General features: G+C 38.6%; 1 protein-coding gene across 1 annotated transcript in view; it reads right to left on the bottom strand.

Moving 5' to 3' along the window:
* Nucleotides 1-22,556, bottom strand: part of RUNX1T1 (RUNX1 partner transcriptional co-repressor 1) — a 130,085-nt gene extending 107,529 nt beyond the window's left edge. The window contains 2 exon segments of the mRNA XM_059994885.1: nt 22,287-22,311; nt 22,313-22,556. Coding sequence (XP_059850868.1) covers nt 22,287-22,311; nt 22,313-22,408 — 121 coding nt within the window. The 5' untranslated portion in view covers nt 22,409-22,556.
* Between the last annotated feature and the right edge of the window lie 1,004 nt (nt 22,557-23,560).

Genomic DNA, 23,560 nt, shown 5'->3' on the forward strand with positions numbered 1-23,560 from the left:
TATACTACTGTCAAATTGGCCACACATTCCAAATAATATTTCTCACCACCCTCAGCTTCTTCAGAGGGTATGGCCCTTCCCACAGCAAATGTCCACATCCATATTTAAATTCCAGGGAAAGGAAAAAATCCAACCTTAAAGGTTCTATCACCTTTGTTTAAAAATGGACTATTCTGTTTTCATGGACAGATTAAGATTCCAAAACTGCCTCACAAAAAAACAACCTTAATTGCTAGTACCACACCAAACTACCAGTGAATCTGACCTAAAAAGGCAACACGCGAAGGACACTAAATAACAGGAATTAGGAAAATGAGAACCCACTAACTGAGGCCAGTCCTGCACTGGTTAATGTCTGTTGCTGTTGATAGAGATATTGTTTCATATAGCAAGGCCAGGGTGTAAAATGAAAAAGACAGATTTTTAAACCCATTAAGAAAAAAATATATATATATATATCAAGCATGTCTGTCACCGTAGTCCAGAAAGAAAGAGCAGGGACACAGCACTGGCAGGAACCTCAAATTCCTGACCAAACCCTCTTCCACACAATGCCTCCAGAAAGAAAGGAACCCAGGGCGGGAGCCAGCTTGACGCTGGCGGACAGACAGGGCTGGCCTTGCAGGATGTCAGAGCGCCAGGCGGCTGCAGAGATACTGGGCTTTCACACACTCTCAGGCTGACTGTTTTGCTCTTCAGGTAATTAAACAAGGAAGCAGGGCTGCTGGGTATGAGCCTGACCCCGAAGCCGCGGCTCCCTGGTTCTGCATATCAACTTCCGCAAGAACTGCCCGGAGCATCAACAGAGCATTCTCCTCTCACTCTCTCTCGTTTCCTTCTCCACCTTTTCCTAAAGCTGACCCAGAAACAAATCCTCCCTACAAAAACATCCACAGAAAGGTCTATTTGTCGTAAAAACCTCTGTGCTGTTCCCTGTCATGACCCTCCAAATTTTAAGAGCAAAAAATTTCCCTAATGGCAGGAATTTTGTAAAAAAATCACATATAACAACAAATCTATGTAAAACACTGGCATCTTAATCAACACGGATTATTCAAAGATAATAATACCCAGATAATATTTTTTTCTTTAGCGTGTGCTTGATTAAAGTATGAATCTTTACATTCAAAAAGCTCCCCAAGAAGTGATTTTGATAATCCAGTTCCCAAATTAAATATCTGTTTTATAGTGTAATTAATATTGTTATTTTCAGTTTTGATAATGAGCATGATGGTAAGTAAATACCACCTATGATCTGGTTTATTATGTTTCATCAAAAATGTTATTTTTAAAAAACTATTTCTTCTCTACAAAGAAAGTCACCCTTAAAACTCAGGAATATTTTTAAAAATCCCTTAAAAGATAAGAAAGTAGCACACACACACATTAAGTAATGATTAGAATCATATAAATAATATATTCTTCCTTCATCTCGAAATCCATAGAGTAAAATATTGGCTGAAAGAGACAGAGACCAAAAGAAAGATGAATACAAAAGCATGCCTGCTTGTCTGTGTTCAACACAAAGAACATTAAATGAAAACAACTGGCATGCTGCCAAATTCCTATAGAGGCAAAGAGATTCAAATAAATTGATTTCACGCATCACACTGACCTGGGATCAGTGTGCAGTGCTACAATAAGCTCAAAGCTCCGTGTGGGGTAAAGCCCATTAATACTATCAGACCCCTCAAACATGACCAAGAAAGACTAAAAATATAGGCAAACGCTCTCAAAACCCAGCAGTTTTGCTTAAGAAAATAACTTTCTTCTTTTCCTAATAAAGATACCAATATTTGAAGGTGCACAGCATCATCTAAATTAAATGTTTTTATTTTTAAATATCTCATAATACAATATCTAAAAATTGGTACTACATAAATATCCCATCCCATGATTCAAACATAAATACATACTACTTTGCAACAAGTTTCCTCTGTCATAACTGCTTCCCTGCTAATGTCCTTGCATCTTTTAGATGGCCAATTAACTTTTTTATATGACAAATATTGGACCCTTCTTAGTATTTTCCTTAATGGCTTTTAAGAGCAAGCTCCTCAAGCTGGATACCACTCCTAACTGTCCCAAATCCACTCACTCCTCACAAAGACACATGTAACAGAATTCTAGAAAAGTGAACATTGTGCATATTTTGGATATGCTTTAAAATACTGGGAGGAAACATAGCAGCGTTTTGCCTTTATCAGCTTCCAGCTAAGCTGGTGACTGTCCCTAAGGCATCATTTCTCCCCTGGCCACCCAAAAGAGACAGGCTTGTCTCCTGGTGACCCCTGCTTTGCTTCAGACTCATCACAGGGACCAGACTCTCTGGCACCACCTCAGGTCACTGTCTCTTACTGCCACAACTGCTCAATTTCATATAGTTCTTTGCTTTTTCTGCTTCCAAATTATATCCCCAAGAATCCAATGGACTCCATGCTTGTAAATTTAAAGTATGTGATTTTTGTTTTTCTCTACTTTTTGGCTCAACCTGAGTCTAAACCCCATATTTATATACACCCACTACCATCACAAAAAAGAAAAAACTAGGAGTAAATTTTTCAATGCCACATGAATCATAAAGAAAACTCAACAGTTATAAAATAGGCCAACACACACAATTATATACATACATGTACATATATATATGTATATATACGTGTGTGCGCACACACATCATTTTTTAAGTATGTACACCCACACACACAAGAAAGCGAGAGAGAGAAGAAACTCAACATGGTGTTTTTGATACATGATACTCAGGATCGGTATTTGCATATTATAACAAATAATGTGCATTAAACTTGTTTTAAAATGTATCTTTGTCATGCATTTTTGCTCTCAATATGGATCTTCCATGCTGCAATGGTCCTCTGTGTCAGCAGCCCACAGAGATATGCCACATGACCAGGAGAGAATACTGTTGTAATGGGATAGGGGTGGGTAAAGACGATGACACTATGTATCTGCAATATATGCTCAAGTTTTAAAAATCCAATATTCTTTTCAATTTGCAATCTGCACCTTATATATTTTTATCATACTGTCACTCCCCCCCCCACACACAGAGATACGTAAGGCAGAAAGCAGAGAATTATACCCTCTTTGAAACAAAGTGCTTTCTTCTGATGGAAGATGAAGAGAAAGCAATTCTAAAGCAAGGGTTGTTGTTGTTATTATTATGTTTGTTTCCTTTAAGATATCAACAACTTTTTCTCTATGCTGGACTTGAGAAATCTAATCAACCAAGATTTGAGTTCTCAAAAAATTTATTTTTATTATCAATAGTACACAGGTACAAAGACAGAAGCAGAGGTGAGAGATGTCTCAATTACTTAATAAATTTTTGAATTCCTCGTCTTCTCTCTCAAATTTATGTCTCTCACTAATTACAGTAGAAGAACATCATATTATGAAGATGGAGGAACGAAAGGAAGAGAAATACAGACAGAAACCAAATCATGACTTAGGCTATCTCAAAGGAGCCTATAATTATACAGGGAATCATTTCATTTTCTCTGGTCTTTCAAAAACAAAAACAAAACACCCTCATTTGCCAACACCTTCTTGGGAACTTTAAGAAAAAGCCAATAAGCCTTTGTAGGAACTGCAAGAGTAGAAGTTATGTGGGGGGGGGGGGGTGGGGGGGACACCAGCAGCTATGTTTCCAGAACAATGGCCATGAAGGGTAAATATTTTGCTACTACCTTTTCCATGTAGTCAGGCAGGCAGTCACAGAACTTCAAAAATCCCCACCTAATCACTAAGAGTGCCAACCTGTATCACACAACGTTTGTGTTAACTCTCAATTCTTTCTTAGCACAATTTATCTTTATTCATCTGTGCTTCTGCACAAGTCCACTAAAACTGAAACAGAGCTGGCTGCAGGAGGCATCAACTCTCTGGAACCCATAATGCAGGGCTCTCCTTAATTTTTAAATGTTGCAGACTTTAAGAAGTCACTTGCCAAATGGGAAACAGTGTACATTTTGCTGTTTTCCTAAAGTTAGACCTTTTTATTTTTAAACGTGCCTATGGACATGAATTCTGCTTAGGAAATGATATTCACCTACAAGTTTAAAAAAATATCCAAATCAAACAGAAGAAATAATAAATGGAAAAGCACTTTTTTCCCTCTTTAGTCAACAAACTGCTTCAGAAAATACCATCTCTAGTTGCAGTAAACACAGAAATCATGACATAGCTTTTACTCTTTAACTCCAAGTATTGCTCAGCTTATAACAGATGTATTATGAAACATGGCAAGAAGCACAGCAACAAGAAAAGGGGTTAAAAAAAAAATTGGTACTTGGTCATTTGCTATCTTCAGACCCAAAGCTATCAAACAAGGGCTCCCACAGCCAGGCTGACTGATCACCACCCAATCCCACATCCAAAGATTTCAAAGACAAATTTTTTAAATATATAATACAAATTCGTTATCAACAGGCACTAGAAGAAGAAGTAAGGAAAAGAAAAGAAAAATCTTCACAAGTATAATTTATTAGGAAGAAAATAATAGATTGATTTTTGGCATGTAAGTAAATTACAAAGTCAAAATATTTGTCTGTTCCTTACCTTGACAATATTCAAAGTTCCCTTTTTTCCGGCAGTCACCTATTACTAAACTCAGTGCTCTCCAAGTGTTTCTTTTGACAGATATCATTCTCCACCAATCGCTCTGCTAATTTCCTCTCTCCTTTTCTGACTGGGACAGATATTATGTTCACCAGCCCAGAGATCAATCTTTTCTATTGACAACAACAAAAGGAAAAAAAACGCATATATCACAACCAGTCTGAAGTATCACACCCATCTACTTACACGCTAATACTAGGCCAGTTTTGTTTTGTTTAAGAAACAGATACAAGCCCTTCTAAATTTTAGAAAAATCCAAAACAGAAAATATTTTCAGAGTTCCTGCAGTGACATGTCCTATAGGGTTCTTAATTCTCCAATCATCTGACTCAAAGCTGGACACAACTCCTCTTTCCTTAAGTTGGGTCTAAAATATACATACATCAATACCTTAAAACAATGTGTTAGATTTTACTTGTTTTATTTTTTAAAAATTAAATAATCTATCAGATATGGTTTCTTTAGAAAATGCTTTGAGACACTGTGTTATTTATTTTATTTTTTGGAATTTTAAGTGCAAGTTAAATAGTGTTTCAAAACAAAGTGGTGTCAATATTGTTTTCACTGTTCTGAAATTTACACATTGCCATCATTAGCTAAAATAATCTGAAACAAGTGTTAACGGTAACTAATAATCTTTATGCAACCAACCACTTTGAAATTATTAGTAACAACAATTATTAGTGAAGCATTTTACCAAATAAAACTTCTTTTTTTTCTTCTAAAGCAATCCAAATATTCTCATTTTTCCTGCTAGATTTGGCAGGTTTAGAATTCATTCATTCATTCCCAAACACCTACTATTACTACTACCACCACTATTATGAATAGAACAAGTATCACTATTTAGTTCTTATAATCTATGAAACATAAATCTAGCACAATCATATGCACATAAAGTAATAACTCAATAAATGCAAAGGGATAGATTTATAAAAGCAGTCTCAAAAAATATTACTAAGGATGTTGCTACTGTTTTTTTAAGAGACCAAACTACTCCCTAGAAATTAAAATTGGTGAATATACATACTCTGACGTATATAAACAAGCAGTTTCTATTTTAAAAAAAGAAAAGCAATGCCCTTTATACACCATATTACGACTCTGCTATCATGCAATCAATGTTTCTCATTCTTAACAGAAAAACTTAAACAGGGCCAAGGAGGGGAGACTGGAAGTAAATACATCTAGATGTCAAATATTATTATTTCCAGAAAATGGAAATATGGGTAATTTTCTACACAATTCTGGAATTTCCAATGTGTCTACGCTGAGATAAAAAATATATATTTTGTAAATAGAGGATAAATAAGTATTATTGGGAAAAAGAAGAAAATGGATACTTTTCTTAGATTCAATCATGATTTTTGATAATATTTAGTGCCTCAACAACCATCAACAAAAGGCATCGGAGAGACTGATAAAGTAGAGTCTACCTGTGTGGGCCATATTTAATAATCTCCATTAAACAAATGAAGGAGGCCAAGTATATACAAATCCCCTAGAGTCTAGTCTTTTTCTTCCTTCTCATGACTGCTAAATACAAGACTAATGTCTTGGTTTATTATCAAAAATGGTATAATGGATCTCAGTTTTGAGGCACATAAAATTACCATGTGGATAAACTTCCTTTATAAGATAAATTTCTCAATTATAAATGATCTCCCAATATAGAATATACTATTTCACTTTTTAACTTCACTTGTGTCTATTTTAATCGGAGTATACTGAAGTGAATGGAGAAAAGTTGGCAGGAAGATAGTATTACAAAATATTTTAAATGTACGTTTATAAATTCTTAAATGTTAACATGGCATACAAATACACATTCAAGTAATACACAATGTAAACCTCAAGTTACCCACTGATGATTTTCCTCATTCAACTATTTTTATATATGAAACATTATATCACAATCAATAGGATAACTCACCAAAAAAAAACAAGGAGTTAATGTTTAGATTTTTCAAAATAATGACTTTGGAGTATTATGTTTGTTCTTCATACCTCCAACATAATAAATGATCTTCTGATATAAAATAACGATAAAATGAGTAATGGTAATGAGCACTATGAAATATACATCCAGATTATTTGTGATACTTATTCCACACTGAAGTCCGTATCGCATGCAATCAAAAGTAAAATTTCTCTATCTTTAATAATTGCTTTGTTCCAATCCTAAGCCCTCAAATTTGTAAGACCTCATTATGAGGGGAACATATACTGAGACCAGTTTAAAAGCTAAACTCTACCAAGAGGAGAATGCCTAAAACAATTAGTAGTTCTACAAGAGTGTTATTAAAAAGGCTCAACATGTTGTATTACCATGGAAATTGTGGAAAACAGACATTCCCAAACAAATATTACTTTTTCTCAATGGTATGAAGTAATGAAAACCACATGTGTAAATCTGCGATCTGTGCAGTAGTTCAAGCTGCAGCTAATAGAAAATACAGAAAGTGAACTCTGCTATATAAAGGATTTTTGTTACAGAAATATAATGTGAAAACCAGATGCAGACAGAAAACCTTAATCACAGATGGGAATGTAATCACTGGCATACTGAATACTTTTTTGATCAATCTTAACCATATGCGTAATGTATTTATTTTCTAAGGAATGCAATAACTTGAGAGAACCTTCTATTTGAATTCAGTTAACCTCGTATTTATAATGCTTTTATCTTACTCCCCCATCCCTTCAATGTGTACACTGAGCCAAGGTTTTAAAAGGAAGAGTTGCTGGCCTTGGCAAATCCTTCTTGTATCAGTTTATCTTTCAAAGTTTTAATAGGATGTAAAGACTACACACATCAGAATCAACCTCAAAAGCGATCAAGTGCAGTTCCCCATTACTGTGTTTCTCAGTCACTGCCAGGAATCCCTTCACTGCCCAAACACATTTCTCTACAGAATTATATCAACATTTGGGGCAAATTTTCCTTTAGTAAATAAGATAGTTATTCCAAAAATGAGGCTTTAACACACCTCTTTTATCTACCAATATGAACTGAATCAAACCTTTAACTTTTTCCTTTCACAAAAACATCTTGTAACGTAAAGAATGTCCCTTTACTTTAATAAAAATACAATTAGTTTTCGGTTCCAAGGGGAATTACCACAAAAGGAATCTGTTACATCATACCTTCCTTAGAAAACATTACCTTAATAAGCACAGTCCCTGACACTGGGTTGTAGTTTACCTTTGTCAAGACCTCCACAACCTTATTTGTAGGACAATTCTGAATCCCCCTGATTTGAAACAGTCAACGGAGCACCACCATGTAGGCCTCACTTTAGGACTACATTCAACTTCCAACAGGAAGTGACTGGGACACTATGTTATTTAGGGTGTCCCTAAACTTCAAGGCCCCAGCTGCACAAGTTTCCTTAAGCTTCTATGGCATATACTCATCCTGATTCTCCTTCTCTCTTCTAACTACTCATCCCCTAATATATGCATAGAAACAAACAGTCCTTATTCTGGCCTTATTCTGACATTCAAGATCCTCCATGATTTGGCACTAACCTACACCTTTCAGCCTCTGCTCCGTCCATGCCCTTACAGGGTACAGCTCTTCAATGGATAAACTCCCATAGAATGCGTCACCTCATCTTTATGGCTTTGCCCATTAACTCTTCCACACTTAATGGCCAGCTCCTTTTCAACACTCAGGTTTCAATCAAGTGTAACTTCAGAGACAGTCTTCCCTCCTATCCAAAATAAAGTCTCACCACCACCGGCAGCACCCGCCACCATTCTCTCCAACATTGTTTTTTTTAATTGTCTTCATTACATTTAACACTATGGGGAATAATCTTACAAATGTCTCTATTGCATGCCCCCCTAAACTGTAAGATCTATGAGAACAGGGGTCTTGTCTGTTTTGCTAATAACTCTATCCTCCATACTTAAAACTGTACTTGACACCTAAAAAGAATACTAATGAAATGCTATAAAGGCCCAATTCAATCCCTGTGACCTTCACAAACCTTTCCCTGACCACTCCTGGGGCCCACGATCATTCTTCTTTAAACTTCTTTAAACTATAATAGCATTTATGGTCTATGTCAGGCGGGGCAACCTTTACCTTCCAGACACTGTTCATATGAGCCCATTCCCACCAGTACTGTACATACACAGGCCAGTATGGAAATCACCCAGGGTATCCAGGGCTATGAAGCCAGCCCTTCCTCCCACAGTAAGCAGTAGGATACCACGATTAAGAACTGCAGGCAGCATTAAGTCCATACAACCTCTAAGATGTAAATGCACTCTAGTAGTTTTTATGCATAGACTTATCTCCCAACTGAGTTTATCAATTGAGTTTCCTGTTCTGGAAAGAGATCCCATCTTATTCTCTTGCTGTCTTCAGACCTTACCTTGATGCAATATATGCATTTTGTTGTAACGGCCATGAGGGAAGGGGCCATGTTTATTCAACAGTCTTCATACCCAGTGCGTGGCTCACAGAAAGTGTTCACTCAGTATTGGCTGAGTGAACAAAGGAATAAATGATAACGGAATCACTATCTAGTTTTTCTTCAAGCCTCTTCCTCTTATTGTGATAAAGCATTATTTTAAAATCCTTCAAGTATTATTTTAAAGATAAAAATTAAACAGAAAGCAGCTGACCAATCTATGAATTATTTTTAGTCAAACTGACAATGCAGGATGATCAAGGAGTTAACAAAGCAGGCAATTTAAAATAGTAAGAAGCTCTAAAATATCTCGTTAAAGATATAATTTAATCTTCAATAAAATAAAATCTCCTAAAATGACTGCACCTTACCTGCACTGACCACTTAGCTCACTGCATGCAGTTGGACTGGAATCTCAGGTCTTACACTTATTAGCTATTTGATCTTGAACAAGTCACTTAACCTTTCTAAGCTTTAGATGTAAATCTCTACAGTAGGATAATAATACCTAACTCACCGGGATGATATGAAGAGATAATACTTATAAAGTGCCTATCTTGCCCCTAGTGCAAGTGTTGTTTCATTCAATATGCTCAGTTCCTATCAATCGAGAGTAGAAAGGAGGTAATACCTAGTTTAATATTATGATTTAAAGCATTAAAGCACTAGGTCACTACTCAAAAAATGACCTAGTGCAATCAAAACATTTTCTTTTCTGAAAGTCACTGCTATACTATTAGTGATAAAAGTAAGTATGCTCAGTCAACAATCCCAAAATATGTGGAAGGTGCAGGTCCTAAAACATTTTGCAGTGGAAAAAAATAAAGAACCACAAGCTAATGGTTTGTGATTAATTTTTTCCTCATCTAATTTCATCTATGGAAGAGCACCTCTAGAGAATAAGAGAAGAGAGAACCAATTATTTCCAAAGACTGGTTTCTCCAAATAAAGGCATCTGTTCCATGCCGGCAACTTTCACATGAAAAAAAAACGAGACTTTGAAAGTATCTGTATTCAAGGTTGATGGCCACATGTCTCAAAAAACAAAACAAACAAACAAAAAAAAAAACTACGATTATCCAACTGCAAATATTGTCTGGTTGCTGCTGCTTCTTATCAGCTGGTATCTCTCTCTCCTCTTTCTTCCCTCTCTTTTCTCCCTCCCTCTCCCTGCCTCAGAAACTTGTAAAGCTATGATATTTTTTGTACTCTAAACAGTAACTTTTCGAAGTACAGTGAGAAGTCTTGATAATTTTCCATTTTAACTTTAGTATAATTCCCACCTGCAGCCTTTGTGGCTGGCCCTGTCCATGGGGAAAAAATGGGGTGGTAGGATTTGAAGACTTCCAGGAGAGTGGTACTGAGCCCTGGAATAGAGAAGCCTGGGAGTCAGAAAATCTAGGTTCAGACCTCGCCCCACAACCCACGCAGGGCGACGTTGGGCAAGTGAGGAAGCCTCTAGGAGTGATTTACAAATGAGCTCACTCCCAGGTGAGTGTTAAGTAAGGCAACATGTGAACTTCACTCCACGAAGGCATCTACCGTGCCTCCTCCCCACACATATCTGTCTGAAATTGTTCGGTCACTTGCATTGAGGAACTAAAGGCTGCCCTTCTGAAACCATCTCTTGGAATTGTTACCTGGAAGCAAAGACAGTAAGATGCTTCACCCGCTTTGGTGTTCAGCCACAGAATCTTGCGATGAGACAGACCTGTCATTCTATCCAGTGCCATTCCTAGTTTTAAGGCTGGTTCATCAAGCAACAGCTGGAATCCCACACAATATCCGAGAAAAGACAAGACTGGTGAGTAAAGAGGGAGTGGGAGAGGGGGCTGTAGAAGAGTGCTAGGGAGAAGTGCTCAGCCTGGGGTCTGCCCAGAAAACAGACATGACAACCAAAAGAGGGACGGGAGCCCCTGGCACCTAAGGGATCACTTGAGGGCATGGGAGAGGGAAAGCTGAGAGTCACAAAAATGGTCCTTGTTGGGGCCCTGATCCAAGGGACAGTTCCAGCTCATAAATATGTCCATGCATACAATATTTTGATTACAATTTCAGGGATCTCATCCTTGACAAAAAGTACATTTGTGAGCCATAGGGAGAAAAATAAATAAAACAGGTTAAGATGTGCACTTATGAACATACAAGTGACTTGACCACTTCAATTTACCCAGGGCTGCTATACATGTAGGGTTTTTTTTGTTTGCTGAAACTGAAACCTAAAATATGGTGGCAATAAATTGTACATTCTGTGATAAGAGAACACAATAAAAAGGGATCAAGGGGGGGAAACGGATTGGGAAAGAAACGACATGCTCTTGCAACCAAAGATTTCATTTTGGTCTTAGCAATGAAATATTTGAGGACAGTATTAAGTAAATAACTTGAAATATTTGAGAACAGTATTAAGTAAATAACATGAGCTTTCACCAAATATTTAATAAAGCATCAAAAAGTACCCCAACTGTTCCAGACTCCTACTTTCAAGGAGCTTACAAATCAGCAGAGAAGTCTGAATCACATGGATAGCAGCAAAATGCTAGATGTGAATAAATTCTATCTTTGAAGAAGAGAGGTCATGAAAACTTGAATAGTTTCATTAGCAACTCAGAAGAGGACAAAGTAGGTTCCCTGCAGAAACAGCTCTCAATTAAGGCTGAGGTGAGAAAGGTCTAGCAAATCAGGAGCATTGTCTGACTTGAACATCTCTATATTCCCAGGCATTAAACAGGACTAGACTCCATTAAGAATTTGCTGAGTGAAGGTGACGGAAAAGGAACAGCCATAGAGAGGAGAAGATCCTACAGGGGGCTTCCAGAAGAGAGCAGTGGACAGTTCATGAGTGGTCAAGTCAGATGCCTAGCACAAGCAAGCCTTTCTGAAATGATATTGTGCTTTGTATATACCATCTCATGCAATCCACATGACAACCTTACGGGTCATGCCATTATTATCCAGATGAGAATTATTTCCAGATGAACAGTAGGAGATTCAACAAGTGGCAAAGCACTGGGGAGATGCGTCTCTTCACCACTTCACTTGACTGCCTTCTAGCAGAGAAGAGAACATAATCACCTTCCCCCAGAAGGGCAGAATCCCAGAACCATTCATCCCAAGCTGATGCTACAGTCTCTAACTTTGCAGTGAATGAAACAGGTATGAGATTTGCAGAAAGACTCAGAGGACCAACAGATGTGAAATAAAAATTCTCCTTCCAACCACCAATGCCTGAGCCCCACTTTCTTCCCATAAAGCAACTACTACTGTCAGATTCATATGCATGAGTAGAAGTTTATGCACTTTTGGTAAAAATGTAGCACACTATATACATTGCTCCCTGCTTTTTTCCTTTCACAATATATCTCAGGAATGATTCCATATAAACATATATAAATCGGTCTCATCCTTTTAAAAACTATAGATTGGCTACAGAAGAAAGAAGTCTTAAAAAATCCAATTCTGAGAGATTTTTATCCACACACTCTGAATTTAAAGTTCAAAGAGTAAAAAGAATTCCCATTGTTTTCAAATTAAATGATACTAAACAAATCAAGGTGAAAGTCCCTGAAATAATATTATATTGGTGAACCATAGCCTAAAAGTCCTACATTTTGTTGTTGTTGTTTCTTCCAATAACTAAAATTCCTTAAATAGGGGAGACAATTAACAGTGAGCAATTTAGTAAGAAATGAATAGTGCCCTTTAAGATATAAAAGGGATTCCTTTGCTTTTCTAATATGAGGCCTCCATTTTAAAACAAAAACTTGTGATATCACACATGATGGTATTTTGTTTACAGTCTGCTGATTGTAAAATACATAAAGACAAGTTTCTATTAATTTCAGTAATATTTTAATGCATTTTTGTTCATTTAAAGTGTATTTGAAAAATGTCATTGTGTGAAAAAGTATTTGGTCTGCAGACAATGCTTGTGCTACTGAATGAATGAATGAATGTAGGTTCAAAAGCCCCTTGAAACTCACTGCTCCCCACTCCTCAAGAGTACTGAGCCCAGAGTCTGGGACACGCTGCTGTAGAAGAACAGCTTCTGCCCTCCCATCAACTCCTCCTTGACTCCTTATTCTCTGGTCCCTGCCTTCTCTCCTCTACATAATATTAGAATTGAAAGAAATTTTTATAAATTATTCCCTAAACAAAAGTCCAATGTTTGAAACATGTAAAACAGTTAGGTTGCTCTGGTGGAAAGTTAAGGGTCCAGACCCAGCCCTCCTGACCACTTTTTTATTCTCCCACGTGGCCCAAAGTTACCAGCAAAATGAAAGGAAACTCAAAACAGTTCGAAATCCATGCAAGGAGCCAAAGCATAGGAGCAATGAATAATCAATCCTCCATGCAACCAGTACCCTTTAAGGAAAACCTACGAGGTTAACAGCCCCATCAACATTTCCCAAAAGCAGCTGGATCACGAGAATCCCTGGAGCAGGGATACACAACTGGGTTCTGAGGCTCCTTTCTGGAGGCTGTGATTCCATGAGTCTATGAGGGGTAAGGAAGCTGCCCCTTAAACATTGAAGCAATGCCCAAATTCTGGCAAGCTATGTGCACTGGACATCTAATCTGAGCTGTCATCACTTCCTCCTCTCTAAATCCACCCGATATCCAAGTACTAATTATTTTTCCTTTGCAATGTCTCTGGCATCTGCCTATTCCTTCTTGTCCCACAAACCCAATTCTGGCCATCCTTCTATAATAGCTAACATCTAAACTACTGCAAAACAAGGTCCCTACCTGGCCTCAGTCTTCCCCCATTCCAACCCATCTGGCCCACCGCAATCAGACCAACTCTTCAGAAACACAACTTTAACTGGGTCCATGGTTTCCTGTTGCCTGGCACAATTTTTTTTTTTTTACTTTGGTTTTATTAAGATTTATTTTACCATGGCATCCTTTGTTCAAAAGAAGTCCAATTAGAAAATCTAATATCTAAAGCAATTTGTCATAAAGAACAGAACTATTCTGGTTTCACAGTGCTGAGAAGATAAACGAAAGGGCCTGAACCCAATCTGGGCACACTCTATGCCACCTCCCAACCCTAAGGGGTCCCATAGGACACAGTTTTTTAAACATCTGGCTTACTCAGAAGATAAAGCTTAATCAAATGCCTTATGATCTTTCTGTTTATTTCCCAATAATCATCCAAGGGTCCTTTTTGCTGTATCTGCATATGTTAATTTACTCTCTCTCTACCCTCTACCCACCCCACCCCAAGACACCTCGCTTCTCCCAAAACCTTTTCCAGTCTCCATTCCTGCCTTATAACTGCCCACAACCCCATTACAATAATGTCGCCTTGATAAATCCTACCTGTCTTAAGACAAGGTGAAATTCCAACTCACTCCACCTCTAAAATCTCATTTACTATATCATTTAACTGGTAAGTAATCAAGTCTCTTCATCTTTTGTAGCTATTTAATTTGTCCTGAGCAGGTTTATCATTCAATGGGAACTGAGCTTACTACCTGTTCTGTGCTTCCATCTAACACACTGCTTTACACATAGTAGGCATTCATTAAATATTTATTAATTTACTTCAGATTTACAACCAACAGCAAAAATCTTAATTTTCTTTCAAATATTCTAAAAGGTTTCATTACCAGGGCTACCCAAAGAACATATGCCTTTCTTTTCAAACAGTCAAATTAGCTTTAATGGGTTGCTCATTTTATTACTTTTCATTTATATTTTCCTCTGATATTTTATACCCGCTTTCTCTAGCCAACTCAAAGCTTGACTTGGACAAGTCAATGGAGACTGATCACATTTACTTTCCATTTAGACCTGAATATCAGGTCTAAATGCACCTACCTACCCTTATTTAAACAAAGGATTCGAATTCATTGTCCACATTTGTTTCCCATCAGAGGTCAAATGTGGATCTCATTTCTAAATAAATCTAGCTAAAGATGAGAATGAAAATGTGTGACAGGTAGGGAAAGGGGTTGGGCAATAAAGAATCCTTGCCTGACACATGATAAAAGTTACAGAATCCTAACATCACTTAAAAAGAACACTTTCACAGGAAAGGATTACTATGTCAGTCGATAAACATCACAGTTCCAGTCCCAATATCATCTGCTGTTCTTCCCAGCTGTGTTTGCTTATCACTGTGTACATAACATATGCATAGACTCAGAAAATAAACTAGCAGTGTTTCATGACCTGTCTTACAGCTCACATCTTCCTGTATCTTGAGGTTAGGGGAAGGAGTATATAGTACATCTAGTTTTAACAAAATAGAGCAACCAGCTTCCTAAGACTTTGTATTTAAAGCACAACTTGCACCATGCTTACCATATTCACTGGGAGATGACTTCCCAATTTCTAATATTCTGCTTGCCAAATTGGATGTGCATTTGAAATGCTCTCAGCAATGCTGCTGTGGTAGCTCCCTGGCACAACCCTATGCCAGCCTTTGCGGGTACCATAATCTATCTACTTCAGTGTCACCAGGTGCACTCCCCACAAGGTCTAGTGGAAGGGATGTCCCAAACACTCTAACATCTTTCAGCTAGTTTTCTCTCCTGGTGCTCCAATAGACCTGGCCACAGCTAGCTCATCACAGCTCTGGCAATATTTCTTCTCCTATTATTAGGGGCCCCCTAGCTCTTGAGAGCTTATCTTTAGACAAACTGCCATTACATCTCATGGTAATATTTTCTGTTATTTCTCTGATGTAAAATTCAATCCAGTCAAGTCAGGTACCAACTAAGAGTTCACTGCATACATACTTCTAAGACATTCATCTTTGTGGCAAAGAACTTCAATTTGGCCTCCCACCAAACTTGGAATGCCACTGCAAGAGCTTTCTATAACCTATGAAGCCACAGTGATTCCTGTGGTTTCCGTTTCTAGTGACACATGAAAGTAATGTAACGTGCATGTCGTTCCTAGTAAACAGTAGAAGTTTCTACTGCCATCCTGGATGATGACAAAGGGCTTACCTTAATCAAATCAGAAGTGTAAAAATGTAATAGTTCCCAAATTCCAAAGAAATCCAGCCTGGGTTCATTATTAATAATTTCACAAATTAGGATTAAACTTTTAATAATGTCTATATTTTTTCAAAATGAAAGTACAAAAATCAAAGTGTTACTGGTAATAATTGGGCTCTTAACTACTTTTTAGAAGGAACAGCAGACTGTTCTTTAGACAACAGTTTTTTGGTCCTTCTTACTTAACATCTGATTCTAGCCAAATGATAATGTACCCCATTGGTTTAAATAAGCTATTACTTACCAGGTTCTCTCCAAAAATGGTTTAAAGAGGTCATTTTCTAAATTTCCAAGTGACTTAGGTCCAAACCTTGAGACTGTGGAAAGCCTGGTGAGCACAATCAATCACCACCATGCTTTAGCCTCTAGCCCCTCACTCCTGCCCCCAGGCACCAAGTTCACCTTGTCTAGCAACCCTGAGGGAAAAGCATAAAGGCTATTTTCTTTGAGCAAGACCTAAAATCTTTAGTTCCTTCTCACTGCATAAACAGATTCTTCCCTCCATCATTCACTTCTGAAAAAAGTACAGTAACAACTAAAATTTCTGACAATCATCCTAGATCCAGGACGGCTATGGAAAAAATGACTCACTATTCCCCATACCCCTTCTTCACAATGAAGAATAGTGGGGAGATAATGATGTTCCACACTGATTCTATTTCCCAGTTATATGCAGATTAGTAGTGCCCCCAACTCAGAATTAAAACTATAAATGAGGATTTTTTTTCATTCTCCTAACCATGGGAAATTCCTGAAAGCCTACTCCTAATATCCTATATAGTCTTGTACATAGGACAGCTGAGAAGCCTAATGATCAATGAGTCTATCATTTTGCTCCTGAAGAATGCACCTGAGGGCTGGAGTGCACCCCATGCCACCCAGAAAGTCAGTGACTGAACTGGAAAGGGAACTCCAGTTTGCCTATTAGGGGAATGCACACACACTAGATCCTTCTTTTTATAATAGAATAGTTTACACCAGGGGTCCCCAACCCTGTTAGGAACCCGGCCACGCACAGCAGGAGGTGAGGGGCGTGTGAGTGAGCAAAGCTTCCTCTGCCTCTCCCCATCGCTCCTCCATTGCTCACTCTACCGCCCTGAACCTTCCCCCCCACCCACACGCCCAGTCCATGGAAAAATTTTCTTCCACGAAACCGGTCCCTGGTGCCAAAAAGGTTGGGGACCACTGCTTTACATTACATAATCAAACTCAAGATGGTACAGAATCCCTCTCCTCTTAGAAGTGACTAGGAAGCGGACCTAGCCAACTGGGAGATGCCGAGATCGAGATATAGAGTGACCAAACTGACTGGGATGGGACAAGCCTCAGGGACTAAGGACACTGGGCAGAAGACCACTCTGGAGTGCTGAATGAGATCAACAGAGGGAACAGGCCTCAAGGCCTCAGTGTAGTGCAGGAAGGTGGTATTCTGATGGGAGAACAGAATTTAGTAATGGAAAAGCCTGGATTAGGAGGCACTGAGGGATACAGAGTGGCATGCATTTGGGCATATCCAAGGATATCTGCTGGCCAGTAGCCAACTGTGATTCCTAGGTTGGGGGCAAGGGCAAATGTAAAGAAAACAGTGGATGCATAGTTCATAACTGCTAAGGAACACGTTAAGCCAGATATTCAGAGAACATGGCTCTAATTATTAGAACTTGGGAACAAAGCAGGTAATTAATTTGGGGAACACAGGGAAACCTCAGTTTTCTAAACTGGAGCAAAAGGTCAAACCAGAAGAACTACTAAAAGAGTGATGGAATAGAGCTCTCTGAAATGAAGAAAGTGAAATGCTGGTTAATCATTTACTTAAAATCAGTGATGACAATGTACATGAAGGTTAATGCCAGGCTCACAGTAGGTCTCTAACATTTGTCCACTCCTCTACTTTCTCCCAAGTCCAACAACTAGATGGCAGCCCTTGAATGCCCAGAGCACATTCAGTAGTCTATGCCCAAGGTGTTAAAAGATTAATGAATCTAGTCAATCACATTCCCTAAGGCACTTGGAGGTGTTGAGATTGCTGGACAAACAATGGGAAAACTTTACATTTGTGCCCTCCACATTCAACAAGATCTATATCCTAGAGGCCCCGTTCACCCAAATACTGATTTGCCTTAGGGACCCTGATCAATATGAAAGCCCACAAAAGCAAACCCCTACTTCATGAGTTACATTATACAGGTAACCTCAATCAGAACTATCAAAGCAGAGGGATTTTAAGTAGGTCTCTTACAGTCATTGAAAATGTTAGTGGTTCTAAGCAAGATTGATGGTTTAAAACTTTTTCAAACAAGAGGGTCTCAAACCTTAAACCTCAACCATGGGGCATTACTTTTGCAGTGGTTCTGATATAAAAGCCTGAACATCACTTGACAAAGTAAGAACATTCTGAAAAGAATCACAAGAAGCTCTTCCCTGTTCAAGCCACATAAGGCACTGAGGCTTAAAGGCTGATTGTGGCTTCAGCACAAAAAACAACTCACTAGACGATCACACGTACCAAATGATGGGACTGTGTCTGTGAAATAAACTTTCTTCACTGATATGTGATCCAGTGTCATTTCTTCAAAGCGGCAAAGTGCTCGGTGCTATACCAGAGAATATACCCACCAAGGAATATACCCAGATCTCTGAAAGATATGCCACAATCTGGCTTCAAATTGGAAATTACATTCTTTATAAGCATTATTCCTTAGTTGGTTAAATACATGTAATCACAAGTACACACAATGTTGTTTTTCAAACTACCTCTTCTTTTGACTGGTGTTTCAGAAGAAACATTGCATTTGTTAATATCAAATATGCTAATGTGTCACAGTGTCTGTCTTCTCTTTTATCCACTCTGGAGATATTCGGAGCTTATCTCCGAAGAGTGTGTCTGGCAATTCAAGTGTGAAGCTACAAGCTACATAGTCTCTAATTGATCCAAAGCAGTGATCATGTCTCACCCTAGACAAATTACCATAGCCACAAGTCCACCCAACTGCAATTGTGGATGGAGTCAATATTGAACCTGATCCAAATTTCACCAGTCTTCCATCTAACTTAATTCTCTATGTCCAGTTTTACATGGATAGCATTGCCATTCATTTTCTTTTTGCAGGAATGAAGTATTATTTTTATTATGATTATTCATGTTAGAGTTCTCTTTTTAATACTGGATGATTATTTTTTTTAAACATCTCTTTCCTAGAAATATCACTAGTAAAATGCATCCAATTTTTCTCTAATGTGGTGCTTTCCCTGTCCATAAAACTTATTTGATTAGCAGTACTATAGAAGCTAAGGCTTTTGTATGCAGGCACTCAAGCATAATGTAATCATTTTATTTAAGCATGAAAAAAATTATTCTGAAAGCCCTGTTAGGTAAAATATCCCTGATTGGTTTAAACTTACATTTGCAGGTATATTAAGGGTGAAATAAATCACGGAATGCCCAGTATGCAATGGAATAGTGTTAACTTTGTTATAATAGTAAGCAGTAAGTTACAAATTGTAGTCTTAGAGAATGTAAGGAATAACTATCATTATAAATAACTGCATTTAAACAGGTTATTTTAAAATAAATTTTGTTTTATGCGAAACCATTTTATATTACAAGGATTTTCACCCATGGAAACCTCTTTCATAGTCAAACGAGATGAGGTCCTAATTGCATAATACCATTTATCTGCTGAGGATAAAAGTGCCAACAAATGAAAATGCACATTAGGCAAGAGATTGTCAGAATAGAAAATTGTCTTTTTTATTTCTTTTTATTTTTTTGTTTTTTTGTTTTTAAATAACCCACTCACATTAACGAAAGACTGCAGTAGCTTCCAAATTATAGGTTGTTATTTTTAGTGGAAGTAGTTCAATATTCATATTGGAGCAGATGTAGCAGTTTAACAAAACAGCTCTTCAAATCCTGCACAAATTGAAAACAGGAAAACTGATTGCATTTTCTCTTATCACTTTCCTTTTCTGAATTGACACTTTTGGCCTTCTGAAAATTTACACATGGCTTTCATCTCAACAGCACCTGCTGATCAAACAGAAACCTAACATTTTCATGAAAATGGTATAAAGAACTAGTTTTGTTCTAAACACTGTAAAGGGCATAAGTTGCCTACTAGATAGCAACAACTGCTGGGTATAAGGCATATTCATAATAGTTTTACATTTTCATTAAGCTTTAAAAAAAATACATTAAGTCCCTTCTGGTTTTTTCCATGTTCACTTTTGTATGATTCAAATTTCTTTGACTCAATGTCTGCCTAATACTTAGTTTTATCATGCAGCGACTATGCAAAATGTGTAAAAGGGTAGCTTACACTAAGATACGGAATATTTAGTATTTTCTCTGCCACTACTTGGAATACACATATTTATCTATATATTGCTGTCTATCCAGGCACATGGGTGTAAAATACACACATCCCATTTTCTCATTCCACCCACAAAAAAAAGCAAACAAAGTCAGGCCCTATTTTTGAAGGGGCCTCACAAATTGTTTTATCAGATACAGATTTAGCAGGTGCTTGAATGTTTGAGGATCCCCAACTGGGGAAAAATGGATGTCACCTGAGCACAGGCCAGTAACGATCTACCAACCACTCAGTGTAAACATCTCTGGGAAGGTAAAGTTAAATCTTGAAAATGGGTATTCTTATATGAAAAATACAAGATTGACAGCTAAGTAGCTTCCCAGATTTTTAAATAAAAGTCCATCACATATTTATCTGTTACACCTAACTCTAAGTAAAATTAAAGATGTTCCTAAGACATGCTCTCTGTCAGTTTCCTAGCAAAAGGGCTCTACCCCTCTGAAGGATTCCAAGCGTCCATTCCCATTCTGTCTGGGTGACAAGGTAACCTCAGGCAGAAATGACATACAGTAATATATGTACCACTCTGGCAAGTTGGCCTGTGAATTTCGGTGTTTCATCATGCTCACTGAGGCAGCAGCAAACCTGAAATGTCAGTATGTTCAGTCAATGGAAGTGAAATAACGGGACTCTATTGTCTTACCCAATCGATCTGCTGTTGTCAACAAGGAAACATGCCCCCCTGGCTTTAAACAAATTTTAATTAGGCTCTTAGTTACTGGTTCATATTTACCTATGAAAACACTTATCTTGACTATGTGTAAGAAGCAAAACAATTGTTTTTCCCACTTTTATCCATTTTAACTACCTTCTAAAGTTAATACTATAATTTTTTAAGTACACTCATGAGTGTATTAAACATTTTTTAATTAAACAGTTTTATTAGACATTTTAAAATTATTTTTCTTTTAAACCAACTCCAAGGGAAAAAAAATCCCATGGTTCAAATCCAAAACACAAATCTACCTAACAACTTGCTTTCTTTTTCCCTCTAGACCTAGTTGAAACCATACTATAAAATCAACTAATTCCATCTTAAAAGTAGGTTTCATTTGCTTTTCTCACTCATTCAAGTACCACCATTAGCATCAATTCACCACCCATTCAAAACATGTCACACAAAACCAAACACAAATGATCAATTCCAAAAGCCTCTACCAATTTTGCTCAGTTTATCAATCTTACAAATAAGGGGTAAATGAAACTCCTGTTATATGGGGGATGGTGCGAAGAAGGGCAGGAGGTGGGGGTGAAAAGAAAATAAGGCATTTAAGCCCTTCAAATTTGCCTAAGTTCTACAGTCCCTCCCTGCACCAGAAGGGAGACAGTCGCACCTTACAATAAAAATAAAAATGAACTAATCAAGTTGTTAAGCAGCTTTTTCTCTCCCCTCTTCATCTAAAGGCTTCAGCATCCCGTCAATAAATAATCTATTGTTCCCCCTTTATCCAGTCTCTTTAAACCTATTCAGAATGGCAAAACTAAACCCAATTAAAGATAAGGCCCTCCGGTAATCTCACCTCCGTGAGTCCTGTCTGGATAGCAGAGGTGATGGGAGATAGCGGCCAGGCCAGGGCTGATGCCTCCTCACCACACACAACAAAAGGCAGATTTCTCTTTCTCCCTCTGCTAATCTTTAAATGTAAATTCTCTCCGCCAGCTAAGAGGAGCGACAGATAACATGTTACATCTTCACTTCTCCTGGTCTTATCGACTTCTGAATCATTGGAAAGGGAGAGAGGAAAAGAGAAACGCAGCCTCCCCACACCCCCCTCCCCCGTTCTTTCCCACCCCTCCTTCCTCCCTGCCCGCCTCCCCTCCCCGTTCACGGAGATTACCTTCTGGCAAAGGAGCGCAGGAGAGGCGGCCGCAGCCGAGGCGGCACCCAGACCGCGGCTTTGTATTCATTAAACACACATCGGAGCTTATCAGAAGTAAAAGGCTTGTCAGGATGGCACATTGTGTGTGAGTGAGTGTGTGAGCGCAGGAGGGAGAGGAGAGAAGCCAACGTGCATCAGGGTGATTACAATATCAGCAGGGCCCAGATGGAGGCAGGAAAATAAACAGAGGGTGCGTGTGAGACGGAGCGGGAGAGGGAGGAAAAGTGGGAGAGACAGAAAGAGACACAAGCTGGAGGGAAGAAACGGAAAGGCAAGGAGGGGGCGGGGGCTCCGGCTCCAGAATGGGGATGGCAAGGAGGGCGAGGTACCCCAAGGCTGGCTGAGGGTGAGAGCCAGCGCTGGGGGAGGGTGGCCTGCGTTCCCCAATCTGCCTCTACCCGGAGAGAACGGGAGGAATCCAGACTAGCAAACTGGATTTCCCTGCTCCAGGGCTAGACCGCCAACATTTTGGAGGTTCTGTCAAGGTCAAACGGGGATCAAGAGCTCTCTTTTGGCGGAGCTTATAACAATGAGACATTCACCATCTCACCTCCATCCAAATAGCCACAATTTGCAAAACAAACCTAGTGAGTCCTCACAGCAGTTACACAGCCTTCCAGACCGACCTCAAGTGGGAGTTCCCATCCCTTTCTTTGCTGACCCGAACGGTCCTAATTTCCAACCCCCTACCCACACACACAAAGACCAACCCAGGCAGATACAAAATATCTCATTTCTCTGGGCTTCAAGTGTCCCAGCAGAAGACTTGTGTAGCCAGCATCACTGTGATTAAGAAGGCGCACTTGTGATTGGTAGCTACAGGTGACTCTGAGACACCTGCTCCACCTCCAGAAATTGTGTTGGGGAGGGGTTCCTCATGTGTACATCTGAGAGTCTATTTTGGAGGTGGGAATTTAAAACTGAGGCAATCAATCTCGTCTTGAGCTCGGCTCACAGCTCTTCACCCACCCAGAGCCCAGGAATCAATCAGAGAACAAGCAGAGAACTAGCGCTCCTCCATCAGCCCAGAGTTCATCTTCCACCCCATCAGGGTCTGGAGGGAGATACACCTGAGTGGTCTCATGGGAGCCCCTTTCCACTTTTAAGTGCACCCGTCAGACAACATGAACATCTGATCAGATCCTTAATGGAGTGCAGATAATGCAGCAAAGAAGGTTATTTTATTGCGGGGAGAGGGAGTATTTGGTCATGTTGTATTTCAAGGCACTGAA

The sequence above is a fragment of the Delphinus delphis genome, chromosome 17 (genome assembly GCF_949987515.2).
Source record: "Delphinus delphis chromosome 17, mDelDel1.2, whole genome shotgun sequence".
Lineage (NCBI taxonomy): Eukaryota > Metazoa > Chordata > Mammalia > Artiodactyla > Delphinidae > Delphinus > Delphinus delphis.